The 18,493-nt window shown below is 39.6% G+C and overlaps 1 protein-coding gene across 1 annotated transcript in view; it reads left to right on the plus strand.

Moving 5' to 3' along the window:
- Positions 1-18,493, plus strand: part of MAOA (monoamine oxidase A) — a 78,127-nt gene that overhangs the window by 38,782 nt on the left and 20,852 nt on the right. Inside the window, exons 4-5 of the mRNA XM_003939589.4 lie at positions 12,969-13,073; positions 13,807-13,898. Coding sequence (XP_003939638.1) covers positions 12,969-13,073; positions 13,807-13,898 — 197 coding nt within the window. The remainder of the gene's footprint in view (positions 1-12,968; positions 13,074-13,806; positions 13,899-18,493) is intronic.

The raw sequence follows: 18,493 nt of genomic DNA on the forward strand, positions 1-18,493 counted from the left end.
ACTGAGGATACACCTTAGTGGTGGTTCCTCTACCCGATCCCTTCCTTCCCTGAGACTATGCCTGTCTACTTCATTTAGAGGACTAACATCAATATGCTAACTTCATTCATTGCTTAATATTTATATTTATATATTTGATAAATGTATAAGTGTTTACAGAGCAAAATCTACTCTATCAGATATTGTTCCAGGCTGCAGATAGAGTGGTGGACAACTGATCAAAATTTCTGCCAACAGTCCTTCTAATCTAAAGAGAGAAGACAAGTAAACAAGAACAGTAAATAAATATTAGCTAACATTTTTGTCTGGATTCCTCATGGATCTTGTGAATAGAATCCCTCTTCTAATTCTTGTTTAGTAGATTCTGATTCTTTTATATTATTTTGAGAAGGAGTCTTGCTCTGTCACCTAGGCTGGACTACAGTGGTGCGATCTTGGCTCACTGTAACCTCCGCCTTCCAAGTTTAAGTGATTCTTCTGCCTCAGCTTCCCAAGTAGCTAGGGCTACAGGCATGTGCCACCATGCCCAATTAATTTTTGTGTTTTTAGTAGAGACGGGATTCTGCTATATTGGCTGGGCTAGTCTTGAACTCCTGACCTTGTGATCCGCCTGCTTTGGCCTCCCAAAGTGCTGGGATTACAGCTGTAAGCCACTGCACCTGGCCTAGATCCTGATTCTTATATAATAGGTTCCTGACTGGTTTCCACAGTGAGCAGCTTTTATGAATGTTGTGGATCTGACATGGTTTTATTGGGGAGATTAGATCTATTTGTGAAATTAATCATATTGTTGTGAACCTTAAAGGTAGATTCTTAAATGGCATCAGCTAAATATTTTTACACTTGATCTTAGCCAAAAAGCCAAGAAGCAATAGCTAGATATGTTTAAAACATTCTCTTTATTGGCTGGGCATGGTGGCTCATGCCTGTAATCCCAGCACTTTGAGAGGCTGAGGCAGGAGGATTGCTTGAGCCAGGAGTTTGAGACTAGCCTGGACAACATAGTAAGACCCCCATTGCTACAATTTTTTAAAAAATATATAATTTTAAAATTAAGTAAATAAAATAAAACATTCTCTTTATCAGTTCTTTTCTTCTGCATGGCATAAAGGAAGCAGATGGACCTGAATGCCAAGTGGATTGATTCATTGCTTGCATTAGTAAATAAGATGCTCCATCATTATGAGTGTTTTTCATTGAGTTGTAGAGATCTTTTGTTAAATTTTGCAGTGCCATGTCTTGCAGAAAAAATGAAAATATTGGATTCTATTTTTTTTTTTTTTTTTTTTTTTGCTTTCCCTGAGTTTCCCCCACGTCATAATAGAGGTAGAGTGAGGAATGTAGAGCAGGAGAACCCAGCCAGAAATGGAGCAAGGCATTTTGCAGAGGCTACTTCAAAAGAGAAATTGACAATTACGTGCATTCTCACTTTCTTCTTGCTTTTCACATCTTCTCTAAATAAAAGCAGAGACCATAAATAGATACCACATATTTGATTTTAGAGAATGGTGTGATAAAGATTTGTTTAAAACAACCTAGGCTTTTTTTTTGGTAAGTATTGGTTCTATTCTTCCCACAGCCTTTTACTCCAGGTTTCTATGCCAACGTCTGAAATCAAAGGCTTTTCTTGATGTGTGTGTTCTGGAATAGTAAGTTAATTTTATTGTTGCTAAGAAGAAAACTTGGTTTTAGCCAGCAGGCCATGTAGAAAGCAAGAGTTTGTCTTATTGCTTACCAGATATAACCCCTTGCTTCTAATGGAATTTGACCCATTGCTTATAATAGAATTTCTTTCTTTCTTTCTTTCTTTCTTTTTGAGACTGAGTCTTACTTGGTTGCCCCGGCTGGTGTCCAGTGGTGCCATCTCAGCTCACTGCAACCTCTACCTCCCGGGTTCAAGTGATTCTCCTGCCTCAGTCTTCCGAGTAGCTGGGACTACAGGCACCTGCCACCACGCCCAGCTAATTTCTTGTATTTTTAGTAGAGACAGCGTTTCACTACATTGCTCAGGTTGGTTTCGAACTCCTGACCTCGTGATCCACCCACCTTGACCTCCCAAAGTGCTGGGATTACAGGCATGAGCCAGCATGCCCAGCCTTAGGGTTTCTTTTTTTTTTTTTTTTTTTTTTTTTAATTAACTGAGAGATTGATTTTAAGGGTTTCTTTTGGATAGGGACATTTCATTTTCTTTTAGCACCTTTTCCATACCAACTCACAGAACATGTTTCTTTTGTCCTCAAAGAAAGATACATTTTCACTTTCAACCCCTCTCAGAAGGAAACTCAGGAAGTGGAAAGGGTTAAAGCCTTGTAGGGATGTTGCTTGTTGTGTCTTTGCCTCCTTTCTTTTGAACACCTAAATTCATCCCTCCTGATTCCATGCTATTAATATTGCCTTCCATCTGTAATGTGCCTATACATGTTTTACCTCATTTGAGCTTCCCAATGGTCCTAGGAGTAATAAGCATTATTTTTCCCAACTCAGAGAGCTTAGGAGACAAAGTGTGACCTTCCAACTCTGAGCCCAGTGTTCTGTGGGTTACAATACATTGTTTTTTATTCCAAAGTTAACTTGTGAACTCTTCTAATAGACTGTTCCAAGATATGACAAAATCACTTTATCCCAGCAGGCTCTGGAGTTTAAGATGGCACTTTGGAAACAGGGACTCCTGTGGATGTGGGGGTGGTAGTTCCTGGGAGCTGTATGTGGCACAGTTCACAAGATGGCTTCTTCTCTTGCACCCTAAGCTGTAGTCTGAGAGGTCCTCTGGCCTTCAGTGAGCATCTAGCAGCTAAACAGTCCCCAGTGTGTCCCAGTTAGCCTCAGCAGGCTGAAGACCACAGATGGATCCTATTATTTTGTTAAAATACTAAGTCTAGAGGTCTAGGGCATGGTTTGAAATTGCTGGCTAAATATTCTTTTTGTTAAATGGTTCATGTGAACTTATTATTCAAAGTATGGACCACGTATTGATCAATATTGTATTTTATGCCATTATATCCTGCCTGATTTTTAAAATGAGAAAAAAAAAGAAAGGATTTAAAGTGGTTGTTGATAAGTATTACTAATTTGTATAAGTCAGGGTAGAGGATAGAAAAAAACAAACAAACACCAGTTAGGTAAGGACAAGCAAGCGGTGGCAACAAGCCTGTGCTCGGATAAGAAATTCTGTTTTGATGATAGAAATGAAGCAATACAGGAGGAATTGCTTTCTTCTCTCAATTACAATTGTGAGTAGATTTTAAAAGCAGAGAGACTAAAAATGTTTACATATTTTCAGTTCGATCTATCCAGTATCCAGCATAAAGATATATGAAAGTAGCCGGTAAAAAACAGTTTTTAAAAACTTCCATTCTTCTTTACTCCTCACTTTGAAAAGACTTCATTTGCTGCTTGTGAGTTCCCAGAGAGCTTAATGGCAGAATTACTCTTAAAGCTTTGCTCTGTTTAAAGAGCTAGGTCAGCATTCTCCATCTCCTCTCAGAGGCTCCTTCTTCCTGTAAACTCTCAGGGTTACATCTCAGATTTGGTTTCAAAAACATAAAGTTCATACTCAGTGACAACCCATTATGTAGCAAAATAAGGTTAATTCTTAGACTTTTTCTTCCACTCATTTTTTTCTTTTAAAAAAATTGGTAAAGTACACTAATGTAAAATTTATCATCTTCACCGTTTTTAGGTATACAGTTAATTCAGTAGCATTAAGTACATCCATGTAGTTGTACCACTGTCACCGCCATCCATCCAACAGAACCCCTTTCAGCTTCCTTCCATTGATTTCTAATAGGGACTAATTCACTACAGGAATTGTTTTCCAACCGTTCACTGAGAGGTAGCCTACCATCACCCTCCCACTGGCAGCATAGAAAGGGGGTTACGTCAGACACAAAGGATTTCTCTCACACTCAGGCTGTGGGACTTTGCGATCACACATAATTATGTGGGGACTCGGCATTTGGATTAGTGGCCAAAAGCATTTTGTAAATGGAATTAAACGTTATATGAGCAGCCTCCTCAAGAGAAATTGCTCTAGTCTCTGTGATAACTGAACTCCTGGAGGTTCTGACCTTTCAGGTTAGAATGTTAGGTTAGCCTCTCAGAGGTTAAAATCTCCTCCTTCCTCCTTGCTTTCTGCTTCCGATTTTTTCCTCTGCAACCCTTGTCCCTCACCCCACCAGAAGACCCTACTCCAATCAAAATACTCAATCATTGATCTTTAATTTTCAAACTTTGGCAAAGTAGCCTTCTAACAGTTGAAATCTTAAACACACTCTAACGTCCAATGAATCCCATATCTAGTCCATTCTGGGCTGAAGAAGGGAAATTCAGTTGTCCCATGATCACATGTTGACCCAGCTAGAAAATCTTTTCTGTCATTGCCTCATCATGTCATCTGCTAGGATCAATGCTGCCATGTATCACGTGAAGACTCAAACCTTTTTCATTTCTATGTCAATATTCAATGAACAGATACCTTTTGAAAACCTATTGGGCCTCAAAGTTTTATTAAGTGACAGTTATTCCTACTTTAGAGATAAGAGAAAGTTACAATAATGAGAGTGGTTCAAGGTCCTACAGAAGTGAGAGGGAAAGAGGGACAGACATAAAAGCCTAGTTAATTACTAACCTTTGCAAACACAGAGCTTCAAACCGAAAAGAGACAAATAATGATAATAATGTCAATACCTGATATTTGACAGTCCAGTACTATTTTCATAGCACTTCATTTTAGTTTTTGCTTTGTGTTTGGGTTTCATGTAACCAGAAGAAGAAAATTCTCGATGGAATCACAGCAAGTTTGAGTGTTGATTATAGTTCAGTGTAGTGAATGCTTTGATCCTGAAGGCTGTGAAACTGAATCATTTTCATTTAGAAGACTTCGCATGTCAGGTTTTTCAAACAAGGAGAATGATTAGTAAACTATTCCATTACCTTTTATTCCCATAGCTCTCCTGTAATTTGTAAGACTCATATGATAAACACTGAACCTCAAGCTGAGATTTAGTTTTGTGTATTTGCCAAAGTACACAGTAGCCTAGTTTCCATAGCCATATCTAGCAGATAAATGTCTCCGAAATAAAATCAGGCTTCAAAGACAATGGGAAGAAATCACTCTGGCTCACATTTGCAGACCAGCAGTGGGTGACAAAAGTGGACCCCGGGACACAGATATAGGTGCAATCACTAATTGACATGATTATTTGAGCACCCATCAATGGAGTAGTCCTGAGTTTCCGTAACTTTTCCCAATCTGTAGATTTAAGAAAAAATACTTTTCTGATGTTTAAATGCTGGGAAGATTGTGCTAAGAGTATAATGGCTCTTAGTTCATCCACTCTCTCATTCCATGCCATCATCCAATCTCTGCCATCATGGTAATAAAGCCATCACTGAAGTAACTTCATCCAGTAGTAGGGGGCAGGGCTATATCCTCCCAGACACTGCGATACTCAAGTGAATGCACTCAATTAACAGCTTAGCTGACAAGAAGCTCTGCTTCGCCCTTGGCCCTCTCTACCTGCTCTGATGTACTTTCTCACTGCACTGCCTTGTTACAAGGAGGTTGGGCTAAGGGCAGACACTCAGTGTGAAGCCCATGATGCACTTGCAATTTTAGCTAGATGTATAAGCAATTTCCTTCCTTTCTCCTATTTGATTCAGTGTCGTGGAATGATGTGCCCATTTGTCCAGAAGGGATACAAATGAAATTGTATTCCCATGTGTAACATTTGGAAAATAAATATTCTGATTATCACAGCTCCTCTTTCATCACATGTTTTCCTGTGTTATGTCATGCTTCTGCCAGTACAAACCAGAATGTGGAGAATGCCTAGGGGAATATTTCTCAAGTATTTTCTAAGCAACATTAATCTTAAAAATGCTTTGCAGAAAGAGGGCATTTGGTAGTCAGATAAATTTTGGAAGTGCTCCATGTTCTGTTCCTATCTTTGATAGTCAAGGTGTCCATTAACAAATTAGGAGTCCTAGGAAGTCTGGCAATAAAAAAGACTATTGAACACAAATCAGGATTTCCCAGATTTATGACCATGGAAACTATTTTCATATAACACCTGTAAGGATCAGAGTGAGAGATGTTAACACAGTAAGTGTTTTTAGAGATTTAGGTTCACAAATTACCAAAACTACTCAGGAATAAATAGAAAATTTGGTAGACTTATAATAAGAAAAGAGATTGAATTAGTAATTTAAAATCTCCCACAGAAACAAACTCAGACACAAATGGCTTTACTGGTAAATTTTACCAACAGTTTAAAGAAGAATTAATACCAATTCTTTATAAACTCTTCCAAAAAACACAAGTTGGGGAAAGATTTATCAATTCATCCTATGAGGCCAGTATTATCATGAATAACAAAACCAGTCAAAGACATCACAAGAAAACTACAAACCAATATCCCTATATAGAGATGCAAAAATCTTCAAGAAAATACTAGAAAACTGAATCTAGTAATATGTTAAAAGGTTTATACACCATGACTAAGTGGGATTTATTTCAGGAATGCAAGGTTAGTTTAACATACAAAAATCCAATAATGTAATGCACCACCATATTAATAGGATAAAGGACCAATAGCACATGATCAGCTCAACAGATGCAGCAAAAACATTTGACAAAATTCAACACCCTTTTATGATAAAAATCGCTAGAAAAACTAAGAATAGAGGAGAACTTTCTCAAACTAATAAAGGGCATCTACAAAATACCCACAGCTACCATAATACTCAAAGGTAAAAGATTGAAAGCTTTCCTTCTAAAATCAGGAGCAAGACAAAGAGATTTACTCTGGCTACTTGTATTTAACATTGTACTGGAGATTTTAGCCAGGGCACTTAGGCAAGAAATACAAATAAAAGTCATCCAGATTGTAAAATTGGATAGAAGGAAGGATAAAAATTGTCTGTATTTGCAGATGACATGATCTTGTATATAGAAAGTCCTAATACTGACTAAAACAACTCATAGAACTATTAAACAAGTTCATCAAGGTTGCAGGATACAAGATCAATATTCAAAAATAAATTGTATTTCTATACAGTAGGAATGAACAATCTGAAATGAAATTAAGAAAACAATTTCACTTAAAATAGCATCAAAAAACAATAAAATACTTAGGAATAAATTTAACCAAAGAAGTATAAGACTTATATACCTAAAACTACAGAATATCATTGAAATAAATTAAAGATGTAAATAAATGGAGGTATCCTGTGTTTATGGATCAGAAGACTTAATATTGTTAGGGCAACAATACTTCCCAAACTGAACTACATTTTTAACACAATCCCTTTCAAAATCCCAGCTGACTCTTTTTACAGAAATAGGGAAATTGATCCTAAAATTTATATGTAAATGCAAGAGACCCAAAATAGCCAAAGCAGTTTTAAAAGAGAAGAACAAATTTGAAGGACCCACACTTCCTGATTTCAAAACTTACTATGAAGCTAGTGTAATAAAACAATGCATACTTGTCTGAAAACAATGTGTACTTGTATAAGGATAAACATATAGGTAAATGGAGTAGAACTGTGATTTCAGAAATAAACCCTTACATTTATGGCCAATTGATTTTTGTCAAGAGTAGCAAGACAACTGAGTGCAAAAAAAAAAAAAAATAGTCATTTCAACAAATGGTGTTGGAACGACTGGATATCCACATGCAAATAATGAAGTTGGACCTCTTCTCATACTGTACACAAACCTTAACTTACTTTAGACCTAACTACAAGAGCTAAAACTATAAAATGCTTAGAAGAAAAAATAATAAACCTCTGTGAGTTAGGCAGTGATTTATTTAATGATACTGAAAGTAGAAGCAACAGAAGAAAAAATAAATTTGTCTTCATCAAAAAAAGTTTTTGAAGTTTTGTCATTTGTATACTATCAAGAAACTAAAAAGACAATAAGGGTCTCTTCTTGGGGTAATGAAAATGTTCTAAAATGAGATGTGATGATGGTTGCATACTCTGTGAATATCCCAAAGACCATTGAATTGTACACTATAAACGGATGAATTATAGGATATGTAAATAATATGTTAACAAAGCTGTTAAATAGCTATTTGTCCTTACAGTGTGACATTTTCATCTTTTTTCAAACTGCCTGTTTCTCCTGAGTTAATGGCATCTGTGAAACAGGAAAACTGTTCTTTTAAAAAGTCTATCAATTATCTTTAATTACACAAAACCCTCCAGAAGAAGTCATATTGTTTCTATCTTAACTGTTTTGTTTGTAATTTCTGTATATAACTTGAATCCCTTGGAAAAGATGACATAAATTTATTTTAAAACCCTTCACTATTGGGGCCAGGTGCAGTGGCTCATGCCTGTAATCCCAGCACTTTGGGAGGCCAAGACAGGAGGATCACTTGAGCTCAGGAGTTCAAGATCACTCGGAGCAACAAAGTGAAACTCCATCTCTACAAAGAAATAAAAATACAAAAATTAACCGTGCATAGTGGTACACACCTGTAGTCCCAGCTTGCTTGGGAGGCTGAGGCAGGAGGATCTCTTAAACCTGAGAATTTGAGGCTGCAGTGAGTTGCACACTACTGCACCCCAGCCTGGGTGACAGGGCAAGATCCTGTCTGAAAAAAAAATAAAACCCTTCATTGTTGATGGTATGGCATCATTTATAACTGAATTTAATAGTTCTCTTTTTCCACAGATGGGACTGCACAACTCAGGTGCCCATTGCATAAGTTGGTAGTTGTACAAATCTTGAGACAGAGGCTGAGAATATGGTGAAATAACAGGTCATAAACAAACACATAGGAATGTGCTGCCAGCCCTTTAAATGGTGTGAGAGGTTATAGATAATTTGGTATTCATAAACATAGAGGGAGCAGAGGCATGAAAAATGCAAACCATAAGACTGTGCAAATATAATAACAAATTTGAGGGTGGATGAGTTCCCCAGGGAAATGGGAAAGGGGTGGGGAGAAGGAAGGGAAAAGGCTAAGGATCAGACTTGGGGGGATTCAATGATCACAGAAGGAGGAGTCTTGAACTAGGTTGAGACTTGGGACAACTAGTACTATCTGATGGGGTGGTGTTAGATGCAGCCAGGTGCTAATGGGATGGATACATCCCTTCGTATCTGGCTAAAAGGAGCTCATTGGTGACCACAGAGAAAAGGGCATCCATGGACTTTTGAGGATAGAAGTCGGATTTTAGAAAAACAGAAACATATGAAGGCAATGAGGGCATCATTTGAGTGGGACTGTTAAAAGAATGCAAAGAGGATGACAAATGAAAAGGATAGATGTTTCCCTGTAGTGTATGAAGGCTTTTTCTAGTTAGAGTGAAGCTATGTATGTTTGAAGAGAGCTTGGATACCTGCATTTGGAAAGAGAAAGATAATGTTTTTTTAACTATTAATATGACACAATACTGCCATCCTATTTAATGGGTCTCTTCTTAGATGATTTTAAAATTTAAATCATTGTTGTAAACGATAAAAAATAAATCATCAAAAGATTTCTCTTACAGACTTTGTCACAAAACAATGGAACTAGAAGGGTCTTGAGGTATTCATATAAGCTGGACAGGCATGTTTCTGAATTAATCTGGAAGATAGCTCTTTATTTTCAAGACGATTAAACAAGGATATTTGGCAGCTTCCCCAGTGACCTCTGGTATTCTAATAATGCTGATTTTCATTTCCTTAACTAAAATATAAAAGTATAGAGAGATTAAGCTCTCCAATGTTTCAATCAGGAAATGCTACTTTTCTTACTATAAACTTGGCTTATCTTATAGGACCAACAATAAAGGATTATGTGGGAGCCATAAACGGCCATCTCCTGGCAGTAGTATCCCATTATTATGATGTAGTTTCTCAAAGGAATTTAAGTGTTTGAGGGCATGGTTCCAGGGACATTGCGTTCTGCTTGAATCAACAATTTCTGTTGTATCAAAGACACTGCCCTTTAGAGATAAAGGCCACTTTGGAAAACTAGCAAGCTTTCAGAGTATAGGTACAAAATGAACTTGACCATTACTCTAGATTTTTTTTCCTTTTCTTTTCAAAGAGCAGTCATCATTTGAAAGTATTCCCAGAGCCCCTGCCTCACCCTCTTAGGTCATGAGGTCATGAAGGCATTCCTTACTGAGAAGTGGCTTAGTATTGAGAAACTGCTGAAACTTTGGTGAGAAAACTATAGAAACACATTTTGGAGACTGAGAGGGTCCACACTGTCAGGCAGTTTTCACTCAGCCAAGAGACACCTGCCAGGCCTTCCTACTGCACTACTTCAGGGATTTGCATATGCAAACATATTCCCCACATACGTGCATTTCTTTTTAGCAGGTTTGGGTTTTCTGTGAAATGAGAACAGAGAAGTCAGATACTGATAGGAGTGAAACTAATTAATGAAATCCTTTATCTACTTGGTACCTTCATCAACAGCAAAGCAGTTTATGTTATGGGCCTTTATGGTCTTCTTGTTTTCTTTTCTTTTTCTTTTTCTTTTTTTTTTTCTTTTTTTTTTTTTTTTTGAGACAGCAGGGTCTTGCGCTGTCACCCAGGTTGGAGTGCAGTGGTGCGATCTCGGCTCACTGCAACCTCTGCCTCCTGGGTTCAAGCGATTCTTCTGCCTCAGCCTCCCAGAGAATATTTATGTTTTTTAATAAAATATTTTTTCCAAAGCAAAGATCAGTTTTATATTAGACTATTCCTTGACTATACATGCATTTTACAGAGGAAAATGTCGATTTTTCCAGGGAGGAATTACCACAAGGACCAGCTGCTCTGAGACTGCCCCTGAGCTGTTTCTTATCCTCAGCCCCTCTCTTCTCCATTGCTATTTTTGTGTTCTATGTAAAATATCTTTGCTCATTTCTCTGAGTATGTATTAGCATTTTCCAAAGTTGGTTATGTTCCCTCAGCGGTCATCTTCTACCCCGGGAGCTTCTTAGTCTCTATTTTTACTCCTTAGAAACAGAAAAAGTACATGTGGAAGCTTTGTAAGTTTCACATTTTAAAGTTCTCTTTCTTTTGGGAAAGAGAAAGTTGAGAAGTTTAAAACTGCCTCTAGAAGAAACCTATCTCCACATTCCATCAACTATATAGGAGGCAAGAAAGCATCTTTTATGAGCAAAGGCTTTGGAAGCAGGAAATTTCTGTTCTATGATCTACTAACTACTTACACTGGGCTTTAGTTTCCTCGTTGATAAAATGGAAATATCAACAGTGCTTGCCTTCACAGGGTTGGAGTAAGCATTGCATGAGCTAATGCATATGAAGGGCTTCAGCCAGTGCAGGCATGGAGAGGATCTCAATAAATGTTAGTGATAATGGTGGTGATGATGATAAAGGATTTGGAGTCTCAACACATTATATTGTAGCATTACAATGTAACATTTTCCGATAAGAAACCAGATCACATAGTCTGCCAAGGTTATTTGAATTTGTTATGTGGAAGGGAAAATTACTTCTCTGTCACTTAATGGCTGCCATATATTCTTTCTCAGTTAGGAGGTGTGCATACACGTACTTGTATGTCTTGTGTCCTTGCCCTGATGGTCAAGAGTTTTGTTTTAGCCCTTTTAAAAATCCAACACAGCTCTCAATATTGAGCAGTGCATGCAGTAGCCTTTCTACAAGTGATTTCTTTAATTTAAAAAAAAAACAAATTATCATGCAAATTATACTGTTAGAAAAGATTTTGACCTTATGAAGATTTATAAGACATTTATTTTTAAAGTAAAAGAGATTAAATTGGCAAATAAGGTCTTCTAAACTACCCATTTCTGGTCTATTTCCTAAGGATTCACCTCTACTCACACTTGCTTTTCTTAGTATTTTGGCTGTTACACAATGAAATGAAGTTAATGGTTTCTAATAATGAATGAGCCATCTTCATGTTAGAGGTCTTGGTACCAAGCAATAGAATCCAACTCAGGCTAACAAGAGGGAATTTGCTGAAAGTAAATGAGAGGACCCACAGAACTGATGTGAGACTGGAGGACCACACTTTAGAATGAGCAGAGAGCATGAGAGCTCTGGCAAGTTAGGGGCAGGAACCATTGCCATGGTCTTTGTAGCAGGAAGCATCTGTTCAGCACTAGGCCATGGGGGAAGAAAACCCACAGTCCACTCTCTTCTCTATGTGAGTGACCCACTCCATCATCAGAGTCTTCTGAGAGGGTGACCGGCTAAGCTCAGATAACAGGCTCTATAGCCAGGCTATTCCAGGAGCTGGGGGTAGGGGTGTGGAGAGAGAGAGAAAAAAAATCTAACCTATCATTTTTTGTAATGGGAGCTGGTAGCTGGGACCATCCTCACTACACAGCTATACAAAGAGGAAGAAGAGAGGCAATTTTCCAGAAAGAAACCAGAATACTACCAGGAAAGGGGAATGGATGCTTAGGAGCCCACGGTGGCAAGTGTCTGATATTCTACACTGCTAATAATCTGATTCTTTACGTCGGACATAGTCTGTAATCTAGCCTGTCTTTATTAAACCTTTGAAGACCTGAAAACACAGTATGAGATATTCCATTTTGCTATTCCTGTCCTATATGTGATCTAAAGACAGTCCTCCATGTCATCATCCTGCTCTCGTCTAAGTGGGAACAGCTTTCCCAAGCAATTAGATGGGAATTCAGGAGTTGAGAATATCTTAGCACCAGCATTAGATACTAGGATGTGCTACCTTTATTTATGTATAATTTCCAAATAAATAGAAATACATTTAAAGCTATTATTTCCTGTAAATTAAAGCCAGTCAACATAGCACCAGGGAGATTTTGCACATCTTATTAAATTGGGTCCTGTATAGGTATAATGTATTCAGTTCCCACCAAAGGGAATGTTTCTGGCACAGTAGAGGGTCTGGTTACTTTGAGAGTCTTAGGTTGGTTGCTTTTCTGTTGTTGTTTTAGAATACCATTCAAATTTAAGGTATTGCCCTTTTAGATTGATTCTGTTTGCTTTTATGTTCTAGGGGAAAACATATCCATTTCGGGGGGCCTTTCCACCGGTATGGAACCCTATTGCATATTTGGATTATAACAACTTATGGCGAACGATGGATAACATGGGAAAGGAGGTAAAATGTGTTCAGTTTGTATGTGACCCATTACTGAAATAACAATAGCAACTGTTTAACATCCTTCCATGGTGCAGGGAACATTGCTCCATACACCAATGCATATCATTTCCAATGTACCCAAACTCTGCAAAGTTGGTAGTATTTCCACTTCACAAATGGGAAAAATGAGTGCCCAAAGATTATGCAATTTACCCAGGACCTCATAGCAAGGGAACCAGCATACCAACCTACTCTCTTATACAAATGCCCATGTACCTTCAATTCTATGCTACTGAGCATTTATATGACATATTTTTGCCAAGTATCTCTACTTATAGTTGTCTGTCTGCCTGTAATGCCATTTTAGATAGTAAAGGAGAGAAGGATATGCCACCCCAAAGCTTTTTTACTTAGGCTCTGTAATATCAATCTCTCAAACTTGAATTTGGGACATAAAATGGGTATTAGCTTTCAATAATAATGATGATAATCATCATCATGATAATAATATAAATTTATGCATAGACATATATAATACTATCACTATTATTATTGTTTTAGCAATGGCATTAGGACAGAATCCAAAGAACCCTACCTACCCCACTCCCTGTCTCTATATAGAATTCCATACCAATCACACATTTCAACACAGAGACCAAGAGACCCATTTTCGGAGGTTCTCATGAGGGCCTTCCTAAGAGGAGGCAGCAGTTACTATCACACCTGAGTGGGGGACTTCCTTTCTCTACAGATTCCAGCTGAAGCTCCCTGGGAGGCCCCACATGCTAATGAATGGGACAAAATGACTATGAAAGAGCTCATTGATAAAATCTGCTGGACAGCGTAAGTAGATTTGACCATACAAAATTTCCTTTTTATCTTTTCTTCTTGTCTTTTATATCCTGCCTTGAACTGCAGTGCTTTTCTTAACAACTTACAGAAAAAAAGTTAAGAGGTAACGTAGTAATCTTCAGTCAGTAGCAATATTGAGGGCACTTTAGCACTTCAAAGTAGGTTAGAACAGAAAATGAATCTAAAAATTAAGAAAAGTAGGTGAATGAAGTAGAACTTCTTTTAATAAAAGTGTTGTATAATCAATAAAAACAATAATTGTGTTTTCATATTATGGAAAGGTTGCCTACAAAAGCAGTTTGAAAAGATAGTACATTTACACCATGGAATACTATGCAGCCATAAAAAAGTATGAAATCATATCCTTTTCAGGGACATAGATGAAGCTGGAAGCCATCATCCTCAGCAAACTAACACAGGAACAGAAAACCAAACACTGCATGTTCTCATTCATAAGTGGGAGCTGAACACAGACACAGGGAGGTGAACAACACACACTGACGCCTGTCAGGGGTTAGGGGAGAGAGAGTATCAGGATACATAGCTAATGCATGTAGGGGTTAATACCTAGGTGATGAGTTGATGGGTGCATCAAACCACCATGGCACACATTTACCTGTATAATAAACCTGCACATGTACCCTGGAACTTAAAATAAAAAGATAATCTCATATAGATGTAGAATACTAGAAAATGAGAGGAAAGCTAGTCTGTACTAGTAAAAAATATGTTATATAATCTTTTCAATTAGGCCATGTGTTATTAGTTTATGTGGGACCTACTATGTGAAGGCACCATACCAGGCACTGAGGAATTGGGGGGTGAACTTCTTAGGAATAGCCCCTACCCTCATGGAGTTTATGTTCTTCTAGCAAGCACTGAACTTGAACACAATTACATAAGAACCAGGAGAGTTCCTGTATTAGGGAGAACCTTACATGGTCTGAGGGTAAAGGAAGCATTCTTTGATGAAGCAATCTTTAATCTGAAATTAAGTGCATCAACTAAGAATGAGCCACAGGAACAGGGGGCAGTGAACAATGTAGGGTGATGGTATCTTCCAGGAATGACACACAGGGACAGGAGAGAGAAAGGAAGAGTGGATGAAGTTGAGGGGATAGTATCTGCCAGGAATAAACTATAGGGCAAGAGAGAGACAGGAAGGGTGGATGGTGTGGTGGAAATGGTAGCTTCCAGGGGTAACCCATAGGGTTGATAGTAGTGGGGCATATGGTATGATCTAAGAATGATACACAGTGTCAAAGGGAAGTAGGGAAGGTTGGACAGTGTTGGTGGGAGGAGGGAATGATATCTTACAAAAATTACCCACCGGGACAAGAAGGGAGAAAGGGATAATGGAGAAACATGGATGGTGTTTTAGGAATGACCCACAAAACAAGGGCGAGGGGGACTTGAAGGGTGGATGGCATTGGGAAGCTTTGTTTTCTGGGAATGAGCCACAGGGATTAGGGGGAGATAGGGAGGATTGATGGGGAAGGAAGATAGTATCTTCCAGGTATGATCCACAGGTTCAGAGGGGAGACAAGTATAGTGGATGGTGTTTGCCATGAATGAGCTACTAGGATAGTGGGGGAGACAAAAAGGTTGATGGTGTGGTGTGATGGTATCTTTTATGAATGGTTGATGGTGTGGTGTGATGGTATCTTTTATGAATGACCCAAAGGGGTAAAGGGAAGACAGGAAAGGTATATGTTGCAGGGATATCATCCACCAACAACCTGGAGATGTAGTGGGGAGACGGAGGTATAGTTGGGTTGGTATTACCAGGTTATGTCTTCCTGAAATGAGCAAAAAGGGCAAGGGTGAGATAGGAAGAGTGAGTGGTGTGGCTTGGTTGCATCTTCCAGGAATGCCCCCACAGTGTTAGGGAGTGGGGAACAAGGATGGATCCCTTTGGGGTTATGGTATCTTCCAGGATTGGCCTATAGGATCAAGGGGAAACGCAACATTAGATACTGCCTGTGTGTGGTGGGGAGGTGGGGTCAGGGGGAGAATGAAATTTTCCAGCTATTTCTCTCTCCCTGGGGAGAGAAAGGGAAGGTTGCTTTGTGTGGATAGAGATGGTATCTTCTACCCAAAAGGTCAAAGGAGAAGCCAAAAGGGTAGATATCTTAGGGGAAGGGGAATTTTCCAGCAATGACCCAGAGGGTTGGTGAGGAGACAGGAAACATAGATCTTGAGGCTGCATGATGTATTCCAGAAATGATCCACAGGGAAGGGGCAGATACAAAGGTGGATGGGGTGAGGGAGATGGTCTCTTCCAGGCATGACCCACAAGGGTAGAGGGGACACAGGTAGTGTAGATCATTTGGTAAAATGGAATTTTCCAGGAATGGTCCACAGGGCAGAGGATACATAGGAAGGTTTGGTGGTGTGGCAGGATGGTATCTTCCAGGAATAAACAATACTGGCAGTAGTAAGGGGGAGAAAGGAAGGGTAGATGGTGAGATGTCATGGTTTCTTCCAATAATGACTCACAGCATGGTACAGGAATGACCCACAGGCAGAGGGCAGAGAGAGGAAGCATGACTGGTGTGGCAGGATATACCTTCCAGGAATGGTCCACATGAGCTAGGGGATGCAGGGAAAGTGGGCTTGTTTGCAGGCATGGCTCTTCCTGGAGCGACCCAAAGGGTCAGGGATGAGACAGGAAGAGTGGATATTTGGGGAAGGGGGAATAACTTCCATCAATGACCCAGAGAGGTGGGAGGAGACAGGAAGTGTAGAAGGTGACCAGGATGGTATTTCCAGAAATGACCTTCAAGAATTGGGAGAGACAACTAGGATAGATGATTTAGTGGGGTGGTATCTTCCAGGAATGAACCAAAGGGGCGGAAGAAAACATGGTAGATTGTATTTAGAGAGATGGACTCTTCCAGGAATGAGCTACCCTGGTGGTGTTTGGGCGGAACACAGAAAGGGTAGGGATGGTATCTTCCAGGATGACCCACAAGGCCAGGGGGAGATAGGTCAGGGTGTATAATGTGCTTCTGAGGGGAGGGGATGTTACTTTTTTGGAATGTGACACAGACACTCTGGGGACTCAGAGAAGGGTAGATGTTTTGTGGAGGAGCTGGTATCATCCCAAAATGAACCAGAGGGTTTAGAAAGGTGTACCAGGATGGTATCTTCCAGGAATGAGCCACAGGGAGATGGGGGTGACATGAGGGTAAATGTTGTGAAGGGGAATATCTTTCAGTAATAACTCAAAGGGGCGGGGGGAGATAGGAAATAAAGATAGTGAGGCAGGATGGTATTTTCTAAGAATGGTCTTCAGCATGTGTGGGGTTAAGTAAACAGGAAAGATGGAACGTGTAGGAGGATGTTATCTTCCAGGAATGAGCCACAGAAGTAGGGGTGAGACAGGTAGGTAGATGGTTTCATGGAATGGTATTTTATAAGAATAAGCCACAGGGCACTGGGTAGATATAAAGGGTGGATGGTATGGAGGAAATGGTATCTTCCAGGAATGAACTACAAGATTGAGGAAGGAGGGGGATGATGGATGAGCTAGGAGGATGGGATCTAACAGGAGGGCACATAGGGCCAAGACAAGACAGAGTGGATAATGTAAGGGGTGTTAGTATCTTCCAGGAATATGACGCAGGCAATGCAGGGAGGCAGGAAAGGGTAAATGTTTTGGTGAGGGAGTAGTATCCCCAAATGACCCAGAGTGGTAGAGGGGAGATGTGATAGTTGAATGGCAGGATGGTATCTTCCAGGAATGACCCACAGAAGTCAGGGAAATAAGTTTAAGCAGATGGTATCTTCCAGGAATGAGCCACAGTGGCAGTGGTGGGGGTGGGAGACAGTCAGGGTGTATGTGGATGGTATCTTCTGGGAATGACCCGCAGAAGTCAGGGAAATAAGTTTAGGCAGATGGTATCTTCCAGGAATGTGCCAAAAGGGTAGTGGTGGGGGCAGACAGGAAGGGTGGATACTGGGGATGATATCATATAGGAATGAACCAAAGGGGTTCGTAGGGAGTTAGGAATCATGAATGGCGTGGCAGGATATATTTTCAAGAAATGACGCATATGGGCTAAGGGGATACAGGGAATGTTGACCTAACTAGGGACATGGTATTTTCCTGGAACAATTCAAAAGGTTGGGGGGAGATAATACGGGTGGATGTTGTGGGGAATAAATTCCAGTAATGACAGAAGGGTGGGGGCGACAGGAAGTGGGGAAGGTGAGGCAAGATGATATTTTCCAGGTGTGACGCACAAGGTTGGGAGAGTAAGATGAATGATGGTAGGGGAAATGATATCTTCCATGATAACCCTCAGGGGTAGCAGGAAATAGGGCAGGGTGGATAGTGTTGAGGGGGCTCTTTCAGGAATGTGACTAAGTTTCTGGGGGGAAACAGGGAAGGGTAGATGTTTTGTGAGGGAGTGGTACCAAAATGACCCAGAAGAATAGTGGAGAAATAGGACGGTTGCATGGTGTGTCAAAATGGTATGTGCCAGAAATGAGCCACACTTACGGTGGCAGAAAGAGATAAGAAAGGTGGATGTTGGCTGGGATGATATCATTCGAGAATGACCCAGAGGAAGAGGGGAGAG

Source organism: Saimiri boliviensis, chromosome X (assembly GCF_048565385.1).
Source record: "Saimiri boliviensis isolate mSaiBol1 chromosome X, mSaiBol1.pri, whole genome shotgun sequence".
NCBI classification, from domain to species: domain Eukaryota; kingdom Metazoa; phylum Chordata; class Mammalia; order Primates; family Cebidae; genus Saimiri; species Saimiri boliviensis.